This window comes from Paroedura picta, chromosome 11 (assembly GCF_049243985.1).
Source record: "Paroedura picta isolate Pp20150507F chromosome 11, Ppicta_v3.0, whole genome shotgun sequence".
NCBI lineage: Eukaryota > Metazoa > Chordata > Lepidosauria > Squamata > Gekkonidae > Paroedura > Paroedura picta.
The window spans coordinates 39,436,987-39,461,777 of NC_135379.1; the positions used below are offsets into that span (position 1 = coordinate 39,436,987).

Here is a 24,791-nt window from a genome sequence, read left to right on the forward strand (position 1 = left end):
CAAATGAAGACACACTTGCTTTTTTGGTGTAAACACGGCCACAGCCCTTTATTGAATGCCTCCCCTAAAGAAGGGGGTTGGCTTGGCATGAGCGGGGGCCTGACCTCTCAGCCATCTGGCTGCTTAGCCTGAGGGTCCATAGATGTCTGTGGCCCGCTTCTTCCCAGCCCGGAGAGCAGGCCCTCGTCATCTGTCTCCCCCACCGGGGAGCGGCCATATTGGGGCCCACCAGGCGTCCACCTCAATTTGGTGCCCCTGGACTCCCAACCAGGTAGGCTGCGCTCGTATCCCTGCTGGCCTCGTTAAGGAGACCCCCACACCTCCAGAGCTTCCAGAGTGCAGACTGGAGCCCTGCCAACAGGCCCCTGCCATGCCTCCACAGAAGCTATGATGTAGACCCACAAACACAATGCCACATCCATAACCACAGGGCGGGAGGGAGGGGAACTGTTCCGGCTTAGGCCCTGGCCAAAGGGGACGCAGGCTGGGCTGTGTGGTGCCTTAACAAAGGCACCAGTACCCCGCCCCTTGCACATGTTGCTGGACAGTTTGCCCTCACTCGCCTGCGTCCTCCTTGGCCCACCCCCCACCGCAACAACAGCGGCTGCGTTGAATCCCGGGCACTAATTAGTGCTGGCACAATGAGTAACATTGCTCTTTTAAATAGGAAGTTGTGCTGGTGCGTGACTCTACTAAACTTAGCTGGGACAAGATGCTGTTGTGGCCTAAATGTAACCCCACCCAAGTTCTATTGACCAAGGAAAGGTCACTCCCCCCCCCCCCCGAATCCTGAAGTAAAAGGAATAAGGAGAGCTAGCATGGTGTAGTAGACTACTGTAATCTGGAAAGTTAGGTTTGATTCTTCTACGGGCTAGGGCAGGGGTAGTCAAACTGCGGCCCTCCAGATGTCCATGGACTACAATTCCCATGAGCCCCCTGCCAGCATTCGCTGGCAGGGGGCTCTTGGGAATTGTAGTCCATGGACATCTGGAGGGCCGCAGTTTGACTACCCCTGGGCTAGGGGATCTCAGGCTAGTCATGGTTCTCTTAGAGTTCTCTCAGCCCCCACTTACCTCACAGGGTGTCTGTTGGGAGAGGAAAGGTGCTTGTAAGCCATTTTGCAGCTCCTTCAGGTAATCAAAAGCAGGGTATAAAAAAAACTGGCTCTTCTTCTTAACAGCCTTTCCAATTGTTGCTTCTTTTTCTCATTTAGTGTGCAGAAAAGCCACTGTGGCTGACATTGTATTCCTGGTGGACAGTTCATCCAGTATGGATAAGGTTCATTTTCAGAAGGTGAAAGACCTCCTCACCATCCTGATCTCCGGTCTCGATGTTGGCAGTGACCAGGTTAGAATTGGTCTGGCTCAGTACAGCAATCAGACCTTCAATGAGTTTCTGCTTAATGAGCATTTGCTGAAAAGTGACATTCTGGAACGTATACGGAATTTGCACTTCCCAGGTGGCAAAACATACACAGGTGCTGCGCTGAATTCTATCAGGTCAGAATACTTCACTAAATCTGCTGGAAGCAGAATACAGGAAAACATCCCCCAGATGCTCATTCTCATCACAGATGGGAAATCTAGTGATAAAGTCAAAAGCCCAGCAAGCAAACTGAGGGCAAAAGGAATCTCTGTTTTTGTGGTGGGAATTGGTGACCACAACACTGCTCGGATCCAGGACATTGCCAGCAGTCCTCCTGATAAATTTGTGTTCCGTATTAGCAGTTTAGATATCTCTCAAGACGATTTGGATAGCCTCGCTGGAAATTTTCTCCAAATCATGTGCTTGGAAGTGGAGAGCCAAATTAAAAGTAAGTGGAATTGTTGTACATCTTGACATTTGGCAGTCACTTAGAGGAGCCTTTCTCAACCTTTTTACCAGGGGTAGTCAAACTGCGGCCCTCCAGATGTCCATGGACTACAATTCCCAGGAGCCCCTGCCAGCGAATGCTGGCAGGGCTCCTGGGAATTGTAGTCCATGGACATCTGGAGGGCCGCAGTTTGACTACCCCTGCTTTTTACCATTGAGAAACCACTGAAACATCCTTCAGGCTTCAAGAAACCCCAGAAGTGGTGTGATTGTGCAGAATATGGTTGGGAAGCAGAGCTGTGTACACACATACCGGGGCCCCTGCCCCTACCTACACCCCACTTTGGGAGGCGGAGGCAGGTTGATATGACCATATATAGTCATACAACCCAACAAATGTTTAGATTTTTTTTAATTCTAAGAAATTAATTAACTCCCACCCATTTGAGAAACCCTTCCAGAGCTGTCAAGAACCCCCTAGTTGAGAAAGCTTGACTTAGATGCTTCATCATGGTTAAGTTTACCGTGAGAATATGAAGCTCCAAAGAGGTCAGTTGCATTCAATGTTAGCCATGTTGTTTTCCATGATGCTGTTCATAAATAATGAGACTGAAGGAAGGACCGGCATTCAAAACACAGGGGGATAATTTTTAGGAAATAGACTGAATGTAAGCTCAAGGTGAAACACTTACCCTAATTGTATGGGCTGGGGCAGAATGCCCCATCACTGTTACATGTAAAGTAGTAAACCATGTCCAGGAATATAGCTATTTACCCTTACCATTTGTGCTCTGTGGATAAGCAAACAAAAATACCCAGGGGAGAAATCCTTTGCAAAAAACACAATTTGCCATTGAGTTCATGTAACATGCTAGGGTAAACAAAAATGTCCTATAAGGTTCCCCCCCCCGCCCCCCGAAACCCTGCCTGAAGACACCCTTTAAGGCAGGGGTAGTCAACCTGTGGTCCTCCAGATGTCCATGGACTACAATTCCCATGAGCCCCTGCCAGCATTAGCGGTTTAAGGTGAGAATAGGTGTGCAGGCTCCACACACACCCTGGCACAGAAACCACTAGAGAAGTCACGCTCAGGAGGGGTGAGGGGGAGCAAAGGAAGTCTATTAAGACAGGAGGGGAAATGCAGGGGACCCCTTCCAGAGCTCCCGTAGACTCCTGCCGGTCCCTGGACCCCTGGTTAGGAATCCCTGGTATAGACATTCCTTTCCCAATGTGAATGTCTGTGTGTTCACAGCAGCAATAGCTGAGATAATGGAGAATCCTTGTTCTGTCAAACTGCTAAACCGTGAAGGCCAATAGCTGACTTCTGACTGGCAACTACTGGGAACTGGATAATAAACGACAATTAGATAATAAACTCATGATTCTGTTGACCTCCCTTTAGGTTCTTACAGCTGGTCAGCCTGAGGTGGTGGTCCAGCTCTCCAAAGATCTTCTATTCTCACTGCTTTTTAAGTATAAATTCTCATCCAAAAGCTTTCAACATACTTTGGTAGTATGTTGAACAATCATTGTGTTTTCAGACATTCAAGGGGAATTATACATTTTAGCAATACCATGTGTACAGTTTGGCAATAACAATACTTTCAGTGAAAAAAATAGTCAGTAGATTTTTGAATGAAACAGAGGATTTGTAATCTCTTTTTCTACAGGTTATCTAGAACAGTATGGTGATGTTGTTTTCCTTGTGGACTCTTCTGGTGTTATGGAATCTACCTTTGAAAAAATAAAGACATCCATTGCCCAAATTGTTGAACGACTGGATGTTGGGGTTAACAAATTCAGAATTGGCTTTGCACAATACAGCGGAGAAGGACACGTGGAATTTCTGCTGAAGACTTATGAGAATAAAGACGATGTTCTCAGACACATCCAGCGCATCGTTCCCTTCCAGAGAGGCCCTCTGCAGACTGGAAGTGTCCTGAGATTTCTACGTGATGCTTATTTTACTGAAGAAGCTGGGAGTCGATTGAGCCAAGGAACTCCCCAATATATTGTGGTGGTCCCCTCAGCGACATCTGAAGATGACATCGCAGTAGCTGTTCAGGAGCTGAAAGTAGCAGGAGTAAATGTCATAACTCTGGATGTCTTAAATTCTGACAGGGAAGGATTGGCTATGTCTCCTCCCTCTGTCGGGGTTTCCCAAACCAACAATGAGCAGATCGGTCAATTTCATGTGCCTGTAGTGGAAGTTTTGGTTGGATCAACCTACCAACGGTTTGCGGATGATCTAGCTGCAAAGGCACCCAAAGGTATAGTTGCATTTATTGATAGAGAACGAAATTCATTCACACCCTTTCCTCTTCCAATGGTATAAATGTGTGAGGAATAGACGTGTGCATCAGGTTGAGTACATGAATTTGCCTGAATCAAAACGTTGATCCATCAAGGTCAACATCATCTACCCTGTCTGGCAGCGGCTCTCCAAGCTTAGTTGATGGACAATGCTGGACGGGAGCTTCCACCCAGCCACAGCCCCACCACACTGATGAACAGCATGATCCTGCACCTACTACGGCATTTGGGCTCAGGCACCTGGTCTCTGGGGATGGTGGTGGCTCCCATCAGCCTAGCATGGGGGTGAGGAGCACCCAGTGCTTCTGGGGGGACAGTGATTCTGGACCCCTATCCTGGCCTTTTGCATTACCCACTCTCTGTTGCCAGTCAATGCAGACAACATTGAGCTTGATGAGTCTGTGGTCTGACTCGGTACAGGTAAGCTTCACATGTCTGTTTTCAGAGTTATCACAGTTGAAACAGTCTGATGGCAATGGGTTGTTTCTAAATGGGTTTATGATTACTGTGGATCTTAATTAAAACTGGTGTATTTGACAGTTACTTTTGCTTCTTGAAATATGGTTTATCTATCTGACAACGGAGTTTGTTGCTGAACACGAAAATGGAAGAATGAAAGAAGATCTCTGATAGACCAGATCAGTGGTCCATTTAGTTCGGTGTCCAGTGTTATACAGTGGGTAGCCAGTTTCTCAGGAGGGCCAGCGACTGGCAAATAGGCCTCTGATGGCATTGGTATTCAGAGCATTACTGCCACTGTACTTGGAGGTTCCATTTAGTCACCATGGCTATGTGCTGTTGATAGACCGATCCTCTGTGAATCTGCTATTCCTCTTTTAAAGCTGACTGTGCCATTTAGCCACATTTTAACCACTTATCATGTAAAGTAGTGTTTCCTTTTGTCTGACCTGAATTTACTGCTATCAGTTTCACTGGATGCCGTTGAGTTCTACAATTTTGGGAGAGCGAGAATTTTTTTTCTTTGTCAGCTCTCTCCATGCTGTGCATAATTTTATAAGTCTCCTTCATGTCCCACCCCCATTAGTCATCTTTTCTCCAAACTGAAAAGTCTAAGATGGTTGCTTTAATCTGTACTTTTTCCATCTCTGCAAAGTCTTTTTTTTTTTGAGATACAGTGTCCAGAACTGCAGAACCATTCCAAATGAGGTCCTCTATTCTTGGAAGTTACTATTAATTTTGGAAGAGGAGCTTTTAGTAATATACTCAAGATGGATGCAGTTCACACACGCCAAAGACCTAATGTGCATGCACTTTGTGTTCCTGTACATTCACAAAGGAGCCCTCCCCCCCTACAGAGATTACAGGATCATGCACCTTGCCTGCTGTGTGATATATTAGAAGGCCCAATAAAACTGATGCTGATGCTGATGATGGTTATAGCAGGACTATAGCAATGTTTTGAAAATGCTCAGGAAGAGCAGATTGGGCTGCAGAAGCAGTACTGTCTTCTGCCTTCCAGATTAATCCCTGTGCATTATTCATTGACAGCAGCATGCCCTGGAGTGATAAAATCCCTCTGGTTTTCTGTTCTCTCTGTTGTTATGGAAAGATTGGCCATACCCAAGTAATTAAGGACTCAAAGTCTCTTGACCAGAGTTGTATCACATGACTCCCTCTACCAACTCTTCTTCCACCAGCGAAAGACTGCCTTCAACAAAGAAAGATTTTCTCTATAGAAAAAGTCACTCTCTTTTGATGGATGTCTTTTTCTCTTGAATTTCTCAATTAGAGGAAGTTTTTGCAGAAGGATCTAACCCATTCTTTTCCTACCTTCTTTGGCTTTTGTTCACAGTTTGTAACATTGCATCACTAGTGGACATCGCCTTCCTTGTGGATGAATCCAGTGCAGTTGGTGAAAAGAACTTCCAGCGGATCAAGGCTTTTCTGATCAGGTTTATTAATTCCTTGACTATTGGTCCCAATATGGTACAAGTTGCCTTGGTGCTCTACAGTGATAAGCCAACATTAAAATTCACTCTGGATACATTTGAAGACCGATTGGAGATTCTGAACTATCTGCTTAAGTTGCCATATAGTGGTGGGCAGCCATACACTGGTGCTGCTCTAGACTTCCTAAGGGAAAAGGTTTTCACGAAGGAGAAAGGTAGCAGGAGGGATCAAGGAGTACAGAAAGTGGCTGTGGTGATCACAGATAGCTACTCTGTTGATGAAATCAGAGAATCTGCATCCAAACTTCGGCGGGATGATGTCATCGTGTATGCTGTGGGCATCAAAAACTACCCAGAGAATACCCTGCTAAAGCAAATTGCATCTTACCCCCCGAGGAAACATGTCTTCAGTATGGATTTGTTTTTACAGCCATTGGAAGATAATTGGAAGATAACAGACCGACTTTGTTACGAGATTGTGGAACAAGCATTAGCAGTCCCTGCCTGGACCCGTAGCGTGAAAGAAGGTAAAGGATTTATGTCAATGTAACTCCCAGAATATCATCTAAATTAACTTGTGTCAACTCCAACTGATGGCTACCAGATGGCTCAGTGGGTTGACACAGTGATTTTCTCATATTTTGTGAGTGGTGATCTCTGCCAGTTTACATACTTTGTCCTTCCCATTTCATCCACCTTGAGCCTTCAGGGAGGGCGGTATATAAATTTAATAAATAAACAAATCTTTAAAACAACCTTGTTGGATAGGTTAGACTGAGAGTGTGTCACTGGCCAGAGGTTCAGTCAGTGAGCTTTCGTAAAATCATAGAATCACAGAGTTGAAAGGTGCCTCCAGGTTCATCTAGTCCAACCCCCCTGCACAATGTAAGAAACTTACAAGTATCTGCCCACCCACAGTGACCCCAGTTCCATTCCCAGATGATTCCCCCCCCCAAACCCCCTCCCCCCAAAAACCAGAATCCCTGGCCAGCCTACAACCCCACAGTGGTAATTTGCATTTCCCTGGACATGCAAGAAAGGGGACACAAGTGCAAAACATGGAAACAATCCTTTCTGCCCAACCACTCACAATCTATCTAAGCTTTTTGCCATTGGAGTGGATTTGTCCAGTCCTTTGACTTATTTATTTGTTTGTTTATTTATTTATTTATATTTATATACCGCCCTCCCCGAAGGCTCAAATATATGTTTATCTATCAAATATATGTGTGGCATTTGTGTAATGTACCCAGATCCTAAGACTGCCTGGCTGCCAGGCAAGAGACATTCAGAGGAGATTTGTCATTGCTTGCCCCCACATCACAACCCTAGTATTCCTTGAAGAAGAAGAAGAAGAAGAAGAGTTGGTTCTTATATGCCGCTTTTCTCTATCCGAAGGAGTCTCAAAGTGGCTTACACTCACCTTCCCTTTCCTCTCCCCACAACAGACACCCTGTGAGGTGGGTGAGGCTGAGAGAGCCCTGATATTACTGTTCAGTCAGAACAGCTTTATCAGTGCCATGGCAAGCCCAAGGTCCTCCAGCTGGCTGCATGTGGGGAAGTGCAGAACCAGCTCCCCAGACTAGAATTCCACTACACCAAACTGGCTCTCCTTGGAGGTCACGCTTACAAGTCCTAGCTAACCACACTGCGTTACACTGAATTTTGTGTAGAATCCATATAAAACAGAAGGATAATGGGGGCCATATAAAGAACAGCACAGGTAGGCAGAAAGTGAGGGGGGGATGTTGAATCCTTTTGCTGCTCATGTTCCCCCCCCAAAAAAAACCCCTGCTAGTTTTCTGTTGTTTTTCTCTTGATGGGACAACAAGACTGAAGGCCTTCCCTTGGGAAGGAAACTGCCTGGAAAGAAATTGTTTCAGGGAGGAAATTGTGTGGGGGAGGTGAAGAGTTGAACATTCCTCCTGCACCCCTTCTTGTATAATAACTATATCTTCTCCCCACGCACTGTTGGATATTTTGTGTAAAAGTAATGTTAGTTAGATGAGTTCATATATAAATGAAGACAAGGCAGTGTGATAATATAAAAAAGACTATTTTATTAGGTTAACATGGTAGGGAAAACTTGGAAATAAAATAAGAAAATATGTAGCTTCCTTCAGCTCATGATGGAGTTGTACAGTTCTCGCTGTTACATGGCTGAAGTCCAAGATGGATCTCTCTCTCTCTCTCTCTCTGCCCAAAGCAGAGACAGTTTTATTTCTGATATGTCTTTGTGAACTACAAATGGGTTCGAGGGGTTTGATTGGCTGGTTTGGCAGAGAGTTCTCATGTGGCTGTGTGTGGATGCTGTGACACAGTTTACTAATGCAGCAGGATTAACGTTTGCTTATATATTCCTACTGTTATGATGGTCAGTTCTTAGTCTGATGAAGGGTGCTTGCACTCGAAAGCTCATGCCTTGAATAAATCTTTGTTGGTCTTAAAGGTGCCATTGGATTCTGATTTTATTGTGCTACTTCAGACGAACACGGCTACTCATTTGAATCTGCCCAAAGCAATTCAAGGAACAAAAGCAGGAAGGGAATTGCTTCTCTTCTGGTTACTTGGGTGCATGCAAACAAGCGTGTATTAAATGGTGTCAACATTTCTGCATAGCAATAAACATCACATGACCCACATGGCTTGTTCCCATAGCAACAAGTGTTCAACAAACTGTTAACCCTTTTCCTGACATTCAGTGGCCGACTGTTCCTAAAAGACAAAGTCTAACACACACTCACAGTAGTCTAGACCAGGGGTAGTCAACCTGTGGCCCTCTAGATGTTCATAGACTACAATTCTCATGAGCCCCTGCCAGCAAATTTGTCAGTTTGCAAGTAGCTTTCTTGTTGTCCTGGAAATGTGACCAATATTTACAATCATCTCTTTAACGGCATCTCCCCACTTTTTTGCATGCTGACACTCAACATTAATTTTCAGTGCTGTAATAAATGACTATTGTCCAACCTTTCACTTCTTGTTTCTTCTGTCATTAGCCTGTGAGAACACCGACGAAGCAGACATTTATTTCCTGATTGATGGATCAGGCAGCATCCAAACAGAGAGCTTCAGAGACATGATCATGTTCATGAATGACATGGTCGACAATTTTCAGGTTGGCGCCGACAGAGTTCGATTTGGAGTCGTTCAGTACGGAGATGCTCCACAAAAGGAGTTTGCAATCGGCCAGTACGAAACAAAGGCGACATTAAAGAAAGCCATTGATGCGCTCTGGCAGCTGGGTGGTGGTACTAATACAGGAGATGCTTTGAAGTTCATGAAGGATCTGTTTCGGAAGGCTGCCAGGGACAACATTCCAAAGTACCTCATCCTTATTACAGACGGTGAATCTGATGACAGTGTGACTGAGCCAGCAGAGGAACTGCGAAGCGAAGGGATTAAGATATTTGCAATCGGCGTTGGGAATGCTAGTCAAGAGCAACTGGTTCAGATAACTGGAATGGAAAACCAGACGCATCTTGTGAATGCGTATGATGCACTAAACAACTTTGGACTTACTGTGGCACGTGACATCTGCACTTCTAATGGTAAGGAGTTTTCTTAAAACATGGACTTGCAAGCTCGGTGATAGCAAACCTCCGAAAACCTCCTTAGTCAACTGCCCCTTACAGAGAGGCAGTGATACTAGTGGAATTTTTTCACCAGTTGGACACTCACTTCTAGGCATGTAGCTGAAGGGAAGTCAAGGGAAGCATCTGTTTGCCTCATAAACCTGACCCTTTTGGGGAAGTAGTTACAACATGTATAAACCATCTTGTGGTCTAATATCACCCTTGGTACATTTGCTTTGTTCCTGCAGGGAGGTTCCAATTCCGAACATGATTCTCTAAGCAGGCATCCCCCATGGCACCCCAAGCTCTGTCACCTGGCATCTCTAGGCACATGAGTGCCTGCCAGCTGGCCAACTAGTCACTTGAGGTGTATGTACTCCTGCTGGGGTAATGCATCTGGCCCTAGGGAGGGATGCCCAGCCCACCAAAGGAGTGCCCAGCTTGGCCTGCCTAGAGCACCTAAAGACATTTGAGCTGGTCCTGTACAAAGGGACAAGCTTTTGTGATTTCTCTGTTGCTGCTGTGGCTGCCAATCCAGTACAGCAGCAATGAGGTGTTCAGGTGGCAGGTTTCCCCACATTTTTCCTGCTCCACTCTCTCAGTGACTTTCACCTCTGCCCTAGTCCCCTAGCAGCCGCTATCTTCCCCTCCCCGGTCTTTTTCATTTATTTGTTTCTTTTTAAAAGACAATGTTTTATTAGTCTGTGTATTGAATCAACTAAATTCTTAACTTTCTTTTTTTTTTAAAGTTAATCTCTATCCCTTTTCATATGCCTTTCTCCTTATATTTCCACAACAAAAGGGTCTAGAGATGTTTTTTCTTTAAACAAGAGCTGGAAATTCAGATAATCTGATACACAGACTGATACAATGTTATAAGGATTTCTAAGTGCCCAACTGTTCTATGGCATCCCTATTTGGATCAACGCTTTTAACCAAGCAGTCGAAAGTCTCCAGTCTGTCTTCCTTTGTAAAATCCTTGGGACCCCAAACTGTATCTCTTACGCAGTCCTATGTCCAGAAACCAGCCAAAGACTATTGGAAACCAGAGCATGGTTGTTAACAATCAAGTTCTGGCTTCACATTCATATTAGATCTGACCCCAATAGTCTAATTTCCCTCATGCTATCTGAACATGAGTCATCTGCTTGGTTAAGACACATTGAGGGAAACATAAAATCTATAGGGATATCTTTAGACTTCTTGTATCTGATATCTGAAAAGACTGCATTTAATTCAATTAAACACAGACTGTTAGACATAGAACTGCAGGAACTTAGCAGTAAAGCTAGAAACGTTTGCTCGCCATTGAGCTTGGGGATCTCACCAAGCTCTCAGCCCCTAGCTGCGTACTTCTACCATTTAATCATCCCACAACAGCATAGAGCATTCATGTTAGCTATAACTAATGCTCTACCTTCTGCTGTTCTATATGGGAGATTTCAACAGATCCCGTATTCAGCTAGGCTGTGCCCATGTGGACAATGCTGCATAGAATCAATTGCACACGTTTTCTTCCATTGTCCATTTTATTCTTCGATCCGAGCCAAATTTCTTAACTCACTGCTGTGTAAAAGAGAACTGCATTCGGATGAACGAAAGACTCCGTTTCTTTTGACATCCCAGAACCCTGATATAATTGAACCAGTTGCAAAGTTTCTATATCTTGCCATGAGAAATTGTGAATGTATTATGTCTAAAGCATGATCTTTGCCTTTGTTCTCACTAACAGTGGATCCTTTTGCACTTTCCCTTCTTATATTGTACTTTTATATGCTATTAAATGCTTGTTGTTGTTGTTGTATAAGGATTTAATAATATTTGTTTACTAGTTAAAACAAAAAGCCCCCCCTCTCCGGTAGCAGCCAGGGAATAGCCACCATGGGGTATTGGCTGACCAGAAAAATCTGAACTTTCTATGAGTACAATGATAATCCAGGGTTTGCTGTGATCCCCCCCCCCAAAAAAATTTCAGAGCAAAGCAGGTTCGTGAAGTATCAGAGAAATACCAAGGAAATATCAGAAATAAATGTACCACAATGCCATGGGGAAGCAGAGGGGGGGGGGAGAGATCCTGTTTAGAAGAGATAAATTAATGCTGTATAAAAAGTAAAAGTACTCGATAAGAAGACCCCATTAACTGCAATGAATTGAGCCATTCACACCCATATTTGTCCACTGCTATGATTTTAGTATTTGGGGAGGAAATATTTACTGCATTGATTTAACACACTTTTTATTAACTTTCAGCATGTAAGACCTTGATAGCTGACATTGTTTTCCTAATTGACACGTCTGAAAGTATGAGAAGGAAACAGTTTCTTTTGACAAAGGACTTCATCCAGGGGATTATAGACCAATCTGATATCGGTCCTGATAAGATTCAGATTGGACTTATCCAGTACAGCGCTGATTCAAAAGTCGAGTTCCATCTCAACAAGTACAAGAACAAGGATGATTTGAACAATGCAATATCTACAATGCAGCAGTTAAAGCAAGGGACCAACACAGGGAAAGCTCTAACGGATGCCTCTGATTGCTTTGACGTATCTAACGGAGGGCGGCCATATGTCAAACAGCATCTCATAGTGGTCACGGATGGAGAATCTAATGATAATGTAACAGAACCTGCTAGAAGGCTCAGAGAAAAAGGAATCATCCTCCATGCTGTTGGAATAATTGAAGCAGATTATGATGAGCTTAGAGAAATTGCTGGAACACCAGAGCGTGTGTATATTGAGGAAAAATATGAATCCCTCCCCTATTTGGAAAAGACAGTACTCTTTCACGCTTGCAACCCTAATGGAAGTAAGTATCATCAATGTTTGACTAGGATAACAGGGTGGAAAGGAAAACAAGTATTTCTTAGTCATTTCTAAGAATATTGGCTGAAGAAGCTTCTCTTGCTAAGATGGTCTTGTAAGACCTTAAATCTTATCTTTGACTTTTTCCCATTCCATATACATTTGTTTACTACACTTTGCCAATTTTATGCCAATAAGGTACTCTAAATCTGAATCCGAATCTGAATCTACTACACTTTGCCATGATTTAATAATTTTCTATTGAATACAGATAAGAATTCTTATAATTTTTTTCATATCACTTATCATTTTGCTTCATTACATTTACTCCCAACTGCTGTTAATTTTCCTAATTTTTCATATTCAATAGCATAATTTTAGTCTTATTTTTTGTCTTATTTTTATTTATATCCAGAATATAGTCCAAATCTATAAATTTGGTCCATTGCAAACTTCATACCATGAAAAGTTTTCGTAACCAAAGTAACTTCTTATTTTATTTTTTTCTTCACTGTTGTCCATTCCAATAATGCTTTAATTTTTTGATTTTTAGAAAATATTTTTATTTGGTTTAAAAAATAACAGAAAGAATAATGAGCAATTACAAATAGTGACACATCCCTCCAACCCTCCCCATCTTGGAGTATAGGTGGTTTCTTAGTAGACCAGTTGTAGAGGTCATCCATATAAAAATGCCATTGTTCTTGGTAATCTTCAGGCAATTTTCTATTGACTATTGAGGTGAATTTTGCCATTTTCCATAACTCAGCCACCTTATCCAGCCATAATGGAATAGTTGGTGTCTCCGGGGACTTCCATATCTTAGCTAATATTAACCTCGTTGCCGTTGTAGCATAGAAGAAGTAAGTTCTGGCTTAAACAGGTAGTACTTTGGGACAAACACTTAACAACATAAATTCAGGTATCAAGGGGAACTTAATTTTAAACATCACTTCCAATAAACCATGCACTTTTGACCAAAATGTATAAACTTTTTCACACCTCGACCACATATGGAAAAAGGATCCCACTTTTTGTTTACATTTCCAGCAATCATCATTATAACACTTGGGCATTTTAGCAATTCCTTTAGGGGTTATATACCATTTATAGAACATCTTATACCAATTTTCTCTAAAAATTTGGTTATTTGTTAATTTAGGAATCTTTTAAAATATTTTTTTTATTTTTATATAGATATAGAAAAGAACAAGGACATAATATATTGGATTAGAAGAAGAAGAAGAAGAGTTGGTTCTTATATGCCACTTTTCCCTACCCAAAGGAGGCTCAAAGTGGCTTACAGTCGCCTTTCCATTCCTCTCCCCACAACAGACACCCTGTGGGGTGGGTGAGGCTGAGAGAGCCCTGATATCACTGCTCAGTCAGAACAGTTTTATCAGTGCCGTGGCGAGCCCAAGGTCAACCAGCTGGTTGCATGTGGGGAAGTGCAGAATCGAACCCGGCATGCCAGATTAGAAGTCCACACTCCTAACCACTACACCAAACTACAATATCACCCCTCCCTCTACCCCCAAGGTCCCCATTTGCTTGAAATTTCATTTTGCCAAATATTCCAAATATATCTGTTGCCTGTAAATATAAAAACAAAGCAACAACAAAAAAAGCCCACTTTTACATAACATTTCCAACATTTACAATCAACCTTGGGTATTACAAAAAGTACCCTTAAATGTGAACCAAGGCCTATCCTTAAGCTAGGAAATCAACTGGCTCCTGCACTTGTTCACAATAGCATATTTTTATGTACTTAACATTAAATGTTTCTTATAAAACAATATGAACTTTAACCCAGTATTTATAAAAAAAAGAAATGAAAAAAGGAAAAACCCACTTTATTGTGACATTTCCAGCTCCTGAATTCTTCAATTCAGATCATTTTTATACTTTAACCCAATATTTATTTTTTAAAGGAAAAAAGGAAAAGCCCACTCTTTCTCCAATATGATGTCTTGACCTTAGCCCAAAATTTATTTTCTCACATAAGAATTCCACAGTTCTTGCGATTCTTCAGCTAATTTTCTGTTGGCTATAGATGTAACCTTGTTGCAGTGATCACATAGAGAACTAGGTTTTTAACACAACCAAAGAGCCTTCCTGACAGATATTTAAAACCATATTTCCAGGTTTAAATTAGATACTTAACATAGAACATTTCTTGTAGAACCGTGTGAACTTTGGCCCTATAACTATACACTAATTAAAAGAGAGAGGGGGGGACCCCCCCACACTTTATCATGACATTTCCAAGCATTTACAATTATATTGCCTTAAAAGTGTACAGAAAAAGAATAAATAAAAGATTTCAAACATGTTGTTCCCCCTACCCTTTGCTTCTCCTTTCTCTTCCCCAATCTTCTTAAGGGGGTCTCATATCGAGGCTTGCTGCACCTTGCTGTTCCCATAGACTTATATTCTGTCCAGTTAGACTTCGGCGTAGAAAGTGCAGTTGTACTCTTTTCCATAGAATATTCGCCGATGGATCTTGAAGTAGTTGCACCTCCTGGACCCCAATCCACAATGTATCAGTACGATTTTTTCCCCTGAGATGCTCCTTTAAATCGATTACTTTCAAAACAGATCCATTTATCTTTTGGTTGATTCTTGTGTACTGTTGCTTTGAAATAGCTGTATGCCTTTTTAAAAAGGGTATCCTTATCTAGGGAGTTATGTTTTCTGTGGGGCTCCAACTCCCCCTTTTACATCTCCAAAATTTCAGATTTCTCTTCTGCTGATGATTTCCAACCTTGATTAGAGCTGTCATCAACCACTGTTTTTGGTCCATCAATCCTGTTAAAAACTTCCTCCTTGCCATCTTGGATCTCCTTGAAAATATTCTTAAGCAAACCTTCTGTAAATGATTGAAATCTTGGGTTTGTTTCTCTGTTAGATGGGCCATTCTTTTTAACATAGACATGTTTTAGGCTTATAAGTCACCAGCCAAGCTCAGACAGCCAGGAGAGGTCCTCCCTCAAAGAGTTTTGACAACGTTGCTTAGAAAGTCACGGAGCTTCAGGAAAGGTATTGCATGAATGCCTTATCAAGGAAATCTCTGTGAAATAATAAACCAGACTGGTTTAATGTTTTCTTGTTTTTCACTGTTATTAGTATATCTCACCTTCCCCCTGAAGTTAAAAGAGAAAAAAAATAACTGGCAGGAATGGTTTTTTGGAGGAGGTAACTTCACTGCTGCTTCTTGATAACAGAGCAGGGGGAGGTATGCGAAAACAATTTAAAGTCACTGGAGAATTACTCACTCTTAGATGTTTGTAGTCAGAGATTAATCTCCATGGAAATTCTGAAGACTCTTCCAGGCAGCTCAGGGAGTGATAGAAGAAAAACAGTCATAAAAAATAATAATATGAGAAGATAGAAAAGTTCAAACATGGCGAATGGCTTCTTCGTGGCCCGGAACACAAACAGCTTGATATCAGAATTGGCCCCACGAGTTCCCAAGAACTTCTTGAGTAGAAAATTGGGGAGGTTTGCACACCTCGCCCCTTTCTGCCGATTGTAGCTGCAAATCGACCCCTGTTAGGTTCCAGAGTTCACTGGATAGTGAAATGCTCAAGAAGCCATTTTATCTGCCCATCTTAATTTAGGAATCTTAACCCATAAATATTTCCAATCTTCCATAGTAATATTAGTCTCCAAATTCTGCATCCATTTAATCATACATGTCTTAATCTGCTCTGTTTCTGTGTCAAATCTCAGTAACATATAGATTTGGCCTTGTGGTTTAGCTTGGAGTAGAATATTCTCAAATTCCAGTGGCGGCACTCCACTTTTGAGGTAAATTCAGATTTGAACCTGGAAAATAATTGAACAAAAAGCAAACAAACAAACAGCAACAAAAACAGAACACAGTATTTTAATTTTTTTCTTATTCTGGTGGATAATATTTTCACAACTAAAATAAACAATAAAGGTGAGATTGGGCATTCTTGTTTAGCTCTTGTTGAGCTCTTTTTCCAATTTCAATTTTATCTAAAATTCTTGCATAGTGTTTTGTATATATACTTCGTATCCATCTTAAAAAATTGTCACCACACTGTAGGTTTTTAAAGACGTCTATCAAAAATGTCCAAGAAATGTTATCAAATGTTTTTTCAGCATCAAGGAAATATAAAAACAGTATTTTATTTTCTTTGAATATTCAATAGTGTATACTATATATCTTTCATATATGTTTGGGGGGCAAAACCCATTTGATCCTTATTTCTCATCTCTGGGATACATCTTTTTAGACTTTCAGCCATAATTGTTGTGAAAATATTATAATTCAGATTTAAAAGTGAGATAGGTCTATATGGTTGTGGTAATAAGGAAACATTGCTTTCTTTGTGGATCAAAGTTATATTTGCATCCTGCCAGGTAGATGGCAAGCTCTGTATCTCTTGAATTTCATTCATAACTTTTTACAAAGGGAGAGTTAAGATTCCATAGAATAAAAGAGTTGGAAGGGACGTCCTGGGTCATCTAGTCTAAAAGATTTCTTCAAAAGATTAATAATAAGTTGCAGTAGAACCATGTGGACCAGGTGCTTTATCACTTTTGAGTTTTTTAATAGCACAATTTATTTCTTGCACTGTTATTTTCTGATCTAAGATTTTTGTCTGTGTTCAGGGGAAATACGATGTATGAGAAAAGGCAGAATATTTTAAATCACGTCTATATCAGAATTTTAAAAATTGTCATGAAGTTTTTTTTTTATTTGAATAGGAAAAGCAGACAATTTTACGTTATGATGTTATCAGAATTTAGAGAATTATTATTAAGTGATAAGAAGAATGGATGTAAACGGAGAATGTAACGAACAGTACTATAATGCAAGGTTTATTATAAGTGGTGTCTTTATTTCTTCTTTTTCCCCCTAAAATAAAATAAAATCTATATCAGAATAAATAAATAACAGTGCCATTTTGTTTTTCCCACTGTAGAATGTAAAATAACTGAAGCTGCTGATATCATCTTTGTAATGCATACATCAAGATCCATTGCAGAATTGCAGTTCCAGAGTATACAGCTGCTCATGGAGGCCATTGTGAATAACACAGAGGTTGGAAAAAACAAGGTCCAATTCGGGGCCATTGCCTTTCATGAAGTTCCTTTCGAGCAATTCCCTCTGAATAAATACTCCAACAAGACCCAAATCAGGGAAGCTGTTAATAACATGGTTCCTTGGGGAGGGCAGGCCTTCACGGCCAAAGCTTTGAATTTTGCACGAGAAAGGTTTGGTGCAGACTACAGTGGCCGGACCTCTTTGTTTGGCATCACACAGTTCCTGGTGCTTATCACTGATGAGCTGACTGCACCAGCCGACAGACTCGATCTCCCTGCAGCATTGCAGGCTTTGAAGGAGGAAAGAATCAAGATTGTTGCCATCGGGACAGAGGCTGCAGATGAAAAGGAACTCAAAGAAATGGTTGGCGATGAAGGAAAAGCATTTTTTGTTTCCAATTACAGCATGCTGGGAAGCTTACACCAAAACATAAGCCATGTTCTATGTGACAGATCAAAACCGGGTAAGCTGGTAGTTATGAAATGGGTTTTGTAAGCATACACACCTAGTGGATAAGTGGTGTGGGTAAGGCACTGTTGTAAGCAAAACAGTCAGAGCCTGAAAAGGCTGAAAGTTGTTTCCGGTTATTTACATCATCACAAAATATTCCTCTTTCTCCACTTCACATTTTAATTGAGGTGCTAAATGACCTAGGATCCCCACTATCTAGGTGTCTGCAATAATGTTATTTTGCAGTTTCTGCAAAACATCTGGATTGGGTTGTGTTTCATGTCCAGGAATAAGCCCAACTTCATAATACCTTAACACCCCCACCCTGCCCAACTTGCCCTTGCCTCTTAAACTCTGCAGCTCTGTGAAATAGGCTTTTGCTGCTGTCCAAGAATCCCTCAAAAGTCTTGGTCTGATTATTGTAATTCTGAATGTGAATTTCCAGCTCTAGGCAGGCCAGGCTGGTCCGACAAAATAAGCAGGAATCATGGTAGCTGGGAATTCCCAGGTAGCTGGGAATTCCCTCAAGAGGGAACCCACAGCCCACTCTATGTGGTCAGAGGGTAAGAGCAATGCTATTTCTTTTCTTAGTTGTCCTGATTTCAGCCCCTTTCTGACACACTTCATAAATGTCCCTGGTTATGCTTCAAAGCTAAGCACATTTGGGTCTAATGCAGTGGTTTTCAACCTGGGGGTCGGGACTAGGGTTGGGCACTCTGGCGTCCAAAGTGGCCATTAGTGCCCGAAGCAGCCAGTGCCATGCCATGCTGTGTGTGTGTGTGGGGGGGAGGCATTGTGTCTGCGCTTCCCTTACCTCCCGCGTCAGGGCGCTGGATGCTTCGGGTGCTAATGGCCACTTCAGACGCCGAAGTGCCCAACCGTAGTCAGGACCCCTTTAGGGGTCGAGCGACCTTTTCACAGGGCTCACAGCAGGGTCAGCAGCTTGGGGGGGGGGGTATCACCGCCACTGTTGCCGCTTCTCCTGAAGGTGCCCACCAATTTATATACAATTTATATACAATTCATATACAATCAGTAACAACGGATCTTCACACCATTGGTCAGTTTTGGTTTAATTTCTGTGCAAGAACACTTGCATAATTTTATGGTGGGGGGCCACCAAAACACGAGGAACTGAATTAAAGGGTCACGGCATTAGGAAGGTAGAGAACCACTGGTCTAGTGAGTGACTGGATAAGAGACCTGAGAATCCTATATAAAGCATGCTGGGTACCATGAAGAATGAAAAGTAGTATATAAATACAAGGACGGTGAGTGAAAATGAAAAGGATTGCAATGGAGAAAACCTCTCAGGGGAGAGAACACAACTGCTCCCCTGCTATAGACTTCATTAGAGTAAAGCTATTGCCCCATGTCATATACACAACATGATCTGGACAGGGTGTGGGGAGTTAATTCAAACATGTGGCTCCCCAGTCAGAAAGCCCTACAGGTTTTTCTTAGGGTACAAGCTATGCAAATGAAACTGCTAGGAAGATGGAACTCATCAATTTAATTTAGTTTCTGATGTCTCTTGTTTGCTTGTAATTGCTGAAGGCAAACACCAAATCAAACACCTTGAGAAAGGACACAGTGAGCAAAACCAAACCAAACCCCACAAGTCCCAGGTTGCAATCCTACTGAATTCTATAGGATTCTTCTCAAGTAACAGCCCTGCTTTTTAGACGTAAGTCTCAAACTCAACCAAACTTTCTTCCCCAGGAAAAAAGGTTGAGATTTGTTGCCTTTGTCTTCTGCAACGCCTGGTTCTAGGGATGTCAGCCTTTAGGTAGGACCTGGGGATCCCCCAGAATGATAGCTTATCTCCAGACTATACAGATCGGTTCCCTTGGAGAAAACAGATGCTTTGGAGGGTAGACTGTATGGCATTGTACTCCTCTGAGGTTGCCTGTCCTCTCCAGTCTCCATTTCCAAATCTCAAGGAGATTCCTAATCCAGATCTGACACCTCTATCTACCCCCCCCACCTCCCCAATCCCCTGACAGTGACTAGGAAGAACCTGGCAATTCTAGCCAGTTCACATATGAATTCTTAATGAGGAACCCATCAAGGTAAAGTGAATATTTCTCTCCACAGTTTGTGAAATTCCGCAGGCAGACCTTGTGTTTCTGATGGATGGATCAGGAAGCATAAAACCAAAGCATTTCACAACGATGAAGGAGTTCATGATGAAGATAGTGGACAGCTTGGTCATTGCGCAGAACAAAGTCCGCATTGGGGTTGTCCAGTACAGCAGTATTCCTCGGAAAGAATTTTATCTCAATGAATTCTATGATGAGACTAGGGTCAAGAAGCAAATTAAAAGCATCGTCCAATTAAATTCAACCACCTACACTGGCAAGGCACTCCATTTTGTCAAGGGCATCTTCGAGCCTGCCAATGGGGGCCGTAAGAACCAGGGAGTGCCACAGACCCTCATTGTCATGACCGATGGATGCTCCAAAGACCCCGTGAATAAAGCGGCCGTTGCACTGAGGGAGTATGGGATCAATATTTTCACAATAGGGATCGGAGAAAATGTTTCTGGCTCCTTTGAGCTGAATCAGATTGCTGGCAGCCCCAAGAGAGTATTCAGGGTCAATGACTTCAGTGAACTGGAAACGATCACGAAGACGATCACCGAGGAAGTCTGTGTTTCAGATCAGCCACAAGGTGAGTCAGAGTAGTATTTTTTCCGTGAACAGATAATGTACGTTATCTGACTCCTTTGCACAACCATGTGGGGTGCCACAGGAAGCGGTACTCTCCCCCACTTTGTTTAACATCTATATGAATACTAGCTGCAAAGCCCATTCATAAGCCCTTTGAAAGGCCACCCCCAGGCCCCCATGCAAGCGGGCAAGGAGGGAGGATGGGAGGTGGAGAGAAAGAGCCCTGATTGGCTCTATTCCATCTCGGACAGGGAAGTACAGTCTCCACCCCCAGAACAATGGATAAGGATATGATAACATGACTTTGAGCAAGATGAAAGGGAATAAGAACTGCACAATCTAGATTTGGCAAAACAGGTCAGGGCAATGCCTCAGCAGGCCATAGGTGAACCTGACACAGAGATCAGGCCAGCAAGAGCTCCGAACCACCCAAGGGACACTTGGTAGTCCAAATACAAATCCATACATAGCTCAGCTGGGAAGGAAGGCGCAGACAGAAATAGCTCTTAGCCAGCTGGGCAACTATTCTTGTTTCCTTATCCACCTGACACTGCTGATAGTGCTAGGCCTCCAAGCCACTGGATGGATACTACAGGACAAGATACAGTTAGGAATATGCTGCAGCTGCCCAATGGATCAAATACCCCCAGTTTCATTCCAGGTTGGGTAAAAGGTGTGTGTGTGTGTGGGAGATGGGGGCCTGTTCTTCCCTCCTGGTATGGCCTCAATCTGAATCAGGCCCATGTAGAATGTTAGAAGGATGTTCCCCATACCTTCAATGTGGCTTTGGGGGAAAGGGGACTATTGGAACAAGAAGCTGTCTTGTTTACGAATGTCACTTGTAGTATGGTCTGAAAAAAACGGAGGATGAGCAGGACCTTGGGTTTTTGGGGGTTTTTTTTCAATTGATTCTGGCTGGAGTTCCACAAAAGCCTGCTTTGGCAGCTGGGAAAGGCTGTTTCTCTGTTACAAACCTGAAAGTTGTTAGGTCAGCAGTTTAGTAAGCTACAAACAGAACTGTTCTGACAAATGCGCTGTCCAAATGTTTTGAAAAAGACATGGAGCCAGAAGCAGCAAAGTCTGTCTTTTTAGTGGGGAACGTTACAAACAGAAGAAGTCTGGTTCACAGCTAATGCAACAGCAGCTCCTAGCGTAACCTCCATAGCACTCGACTGAGGGCCTTCAGAGGAGGAATTCTGATTGTCTTAATAGTAACTTCAACATTTCAAAGCTGTGTTTAGCACAGTGACATTTCAAAGGAAGATAGCGTCTGGAAATATTTTCTTACTTTCTTACTTACATAGCTCAGCTTCAGTCGTGCAGTGAAGATCTCTGGGCTGCGGTGACAGCAACTGCAGTTTCTGAAGCATTTCACACACACACCACAGCCAATCCAATCTACAGTGGGTAGAACCAGAAGCCCTGCTGGGCAACCCCCCCCCCCCGCCCACTTAGCTGGGAGACAAGGAGATGGAGAAGTCAAGGGAAGATGGAGAAGGGTTACTGCAACGTCTGTGGGGACAGCAAAGTAGCCGGGTGGGTGACTGTATCCACACTCAGATCATAGCTGACAGGGACCATTTCTGCATTGGGAGACATACCTCGTTTTAATCCTGCTTTGGATTCCCTTTGGATGCTGTGCATTGACTCCAGGCTTTCCGCATTTGGGCTTTCCTCCCCTCATTTCCCAGGCTGAAATTCGCCATATATGCTTTCCGTATCTGAGTTGGAATGAGCCTCCCATCTGACTTTGATCCCTTCCCCTTTTCCAAAAATGCTTGTTTTCCAAAACGGTGCCTGCTTGCACCCTTCTTTTTGTTGCGCCCCTTAATTCAACCATTCTGTGCCCTCCATTGCCTTCCCTCCAAAATGTACTGAAAGTAGTATTTTTTTAACAAAACCCCTAGGTTATCATGTTACAATGCCACTGTGCAAGATTGCTTTTTTAACACTTAGAAACAGTGCTGTGACCTGATCACCTCTTTTTTTAAAAAAAAAGGGCAGATTTTTTGGATTGGAGGGAGAAGGAGGAAGGGAGAGGGAGGGAGGATGGGGATGGGAATGAGAATGAGGACAGGAGTGTTCCCAAATGACTCAAAATGGTGGGAGTGGGGAAAAACCTGAATGCAACCATTTCCCCATTGGGCATCCCTGACTTAGATTCCACCTTGACAGATGAAATTGTTGTGACTGGGAATTTCTAAAATGTGCGGTAAGTCAGAAGTCAATTCGGGACTGTACCTGGAAAAGTGGATTTTAATGTGGAAATGTATGGAAAAGTCGGCCCTTTAAAAATGCAAATCTGAATGCTATCATAGTGTGGAATCGGTCAGAGACAAAGCTCAATAAACTCTTTTTTGCATAGACTCACCTCCATTGGTGCTTCTTGCTAGGGATCCTGGCGCACTATAACCCCGCTCTCCAAAGATCCCACAATGACCCGCTCACTTTATAAAAACAAAGTGTCCGTGAAAAATCTCCGTAAAGTTATTTTCAGCACGTACCAGTTAAGAATAGGTTAGTCTTTAAACAAACAGTGCTTGTTTAAATGTATAGATTCAAATGGGTAGCCGTGTTGGTCTGAAGTAGCACAATAAAATCAGACTCCAGTAGCACCTTTGAGTCCAACAAAGATTTATTCAGGGCGTGAGCTTTTGAGTGCAAGCACTGTTATCTATTGTACATATCTGGCATATTTAAAAGCTCAAAGATCCAAACAGCGACTTTAGATGCACCAAGTTTTCAGACATGTGATGCGTGTATGACATGCTATTTAAGAGACTTTCTTCATACAGTTTTTGGAGAAGTTGAAGCATAGAAATATGAGCAGTGGTGGCCAAGAACTTTCTGGAACCAGAACTTGCTTCCTAGAACAAAAATCTTTCATGGGCTTTTAAGAAGACAAATAGGGAATGCCAAACTCCCCCCCCCCCTTGCCTCTGGTGACTGAACAATCCAAATCTTGATTGCTTTAAAAAAAAAATCAGCCCTAACATTTGTTGCTCTGCTGTGAACTTCCAAATCGGTTCCTGCCACAAGATGACACAGCCATGCAGAACGTATGGAAACGTCAAGTCAAGGAGTGTTGCTTGATTGACAAATGCTCTCTGGGTGCAAGCAGATGTGTCAAAGGCTTTGGATCTCTACACATTTGTGAAGGGCAAATGGCACGAACCCCTCATTCTGATCACAACAGTGCTTAGAGAGGAGAGGGCGTTTCAGAGCCTGCTTAGTGTTGCTGATGGAAACCAGGTTTCCTGCACTACTGTTAGCATTTTAAAAGGAAATAAACATGGCCTCCCCTCTTAAAATGCTAATAATGGGAGCCAAGCTACAGTTGAGGAAAACTGGGCAGGAGATGGTTAAACCCCCTCACTTCCTCCTTGTGTGACCACTGTCTGAATTGAAGCACACTCAGTTTGGCTTACACTGATGAGCGATAAAACAAGATCGAAAGCTCACGCCTTGAATAAATCTTTGTCAGTCTTAAAGGGGCCACTGGACTCTGATTCTGTTTTGCTTTGCTGCTTCAGACCACTACGGCTACCCACTTGAATCTATACTGATGGGTGATGTTTCACCATGTGGATGCGATTCCACACATGCTGAATAATGCACTTTCAGTCCATTTCAGCAGTCATTTGCCAGTGGATTTTACTGTTTCAAGTGGACTGGAAGTTCATTATTCAGAATAGGTGAAAATGCCTCTGTTTATGCCCTGAGACATTTTGTCATAACTGTAGCCTGTAGAGTGAGAGACCAATTTTCCTTTTGTAGTACAGAATACTAGTAATAGTATCTGGCTGTATTAAATACATTTGATTTGATTAGTAATAGTAATAATAATTTTATTCTTATTTCCTGCCCTTCCCTACTTGGCTCCGGGTGAGTAACATCAAGTTTAAAACAATCATCTTTAACCGCCCCTGCGGTTAAATAAAGCCCTAAGGGCTATTGGGGAGGAGTTAGGGAGGGCTCTGTCCGTGATAAAAACTCAGAGGGGCAAATCAGGAGCCGCAAAGCGGCTCCTGATTCGCCCCTCCAAGTGCCACTCACAGGCCACTCAAGGGCCAAGCGGCCAATGGGGAGGTGCGCGAAGTGCCTTCCCCATTGGCCCCTCACAAGGACAGACCAAAATTCCATTCACCCAGCCCAGTCTGGCTGCCAGTCTG

The 24,791-nt window shown here is 42.8% G+C and overlaps 1 protein-coding gene across 4 annotated transcripts in view; it reads left to right on the top strand.

Annotated features, from left to right (window-relative positions):
- LOC143820505 (collagen alpha-4(VI) chain-like) overlaps window positions 1–24,791 on the top strand; it is an 88,761-nt gene that overhangs the window by 10,741 nt on the left and 53,229 nt on the right. For all 4 annotated transcript variants that reach the window (XM_077303431.1, XM_077303432.1, XM_077303433.1 and 1 more), the window contains 7 exons: window positions 1,214–1,813; window positions 3,483–4,082; window positions 5,939–6,562; window positions 9,035–9,586; window positions 11,861–12,418; window positions 17,376–17,960; window positions 20,045–20,620. In XM_077303431.1, coding sequence (XP_077159546.1) covers window positions 1,214–1,813; window positions 3,483–4,082; window positions 5,939–6,562; window positions 9,035–9,586; window positions 11,861–12,418; window positions 17,376–17,960; window positions 20,045–20,620 — 4,095 coding nt within the window. The remainder of the gene's footprint in view (window positions 1–1,213; window positions 1,814–3,482; window positions 4,083–5,938; window positions 6,563–9,034; window positions 9,587–11,860; window positions 12,419–17,375; window positions 17,961–20,044; window positions 20,621–24,791) is intronic.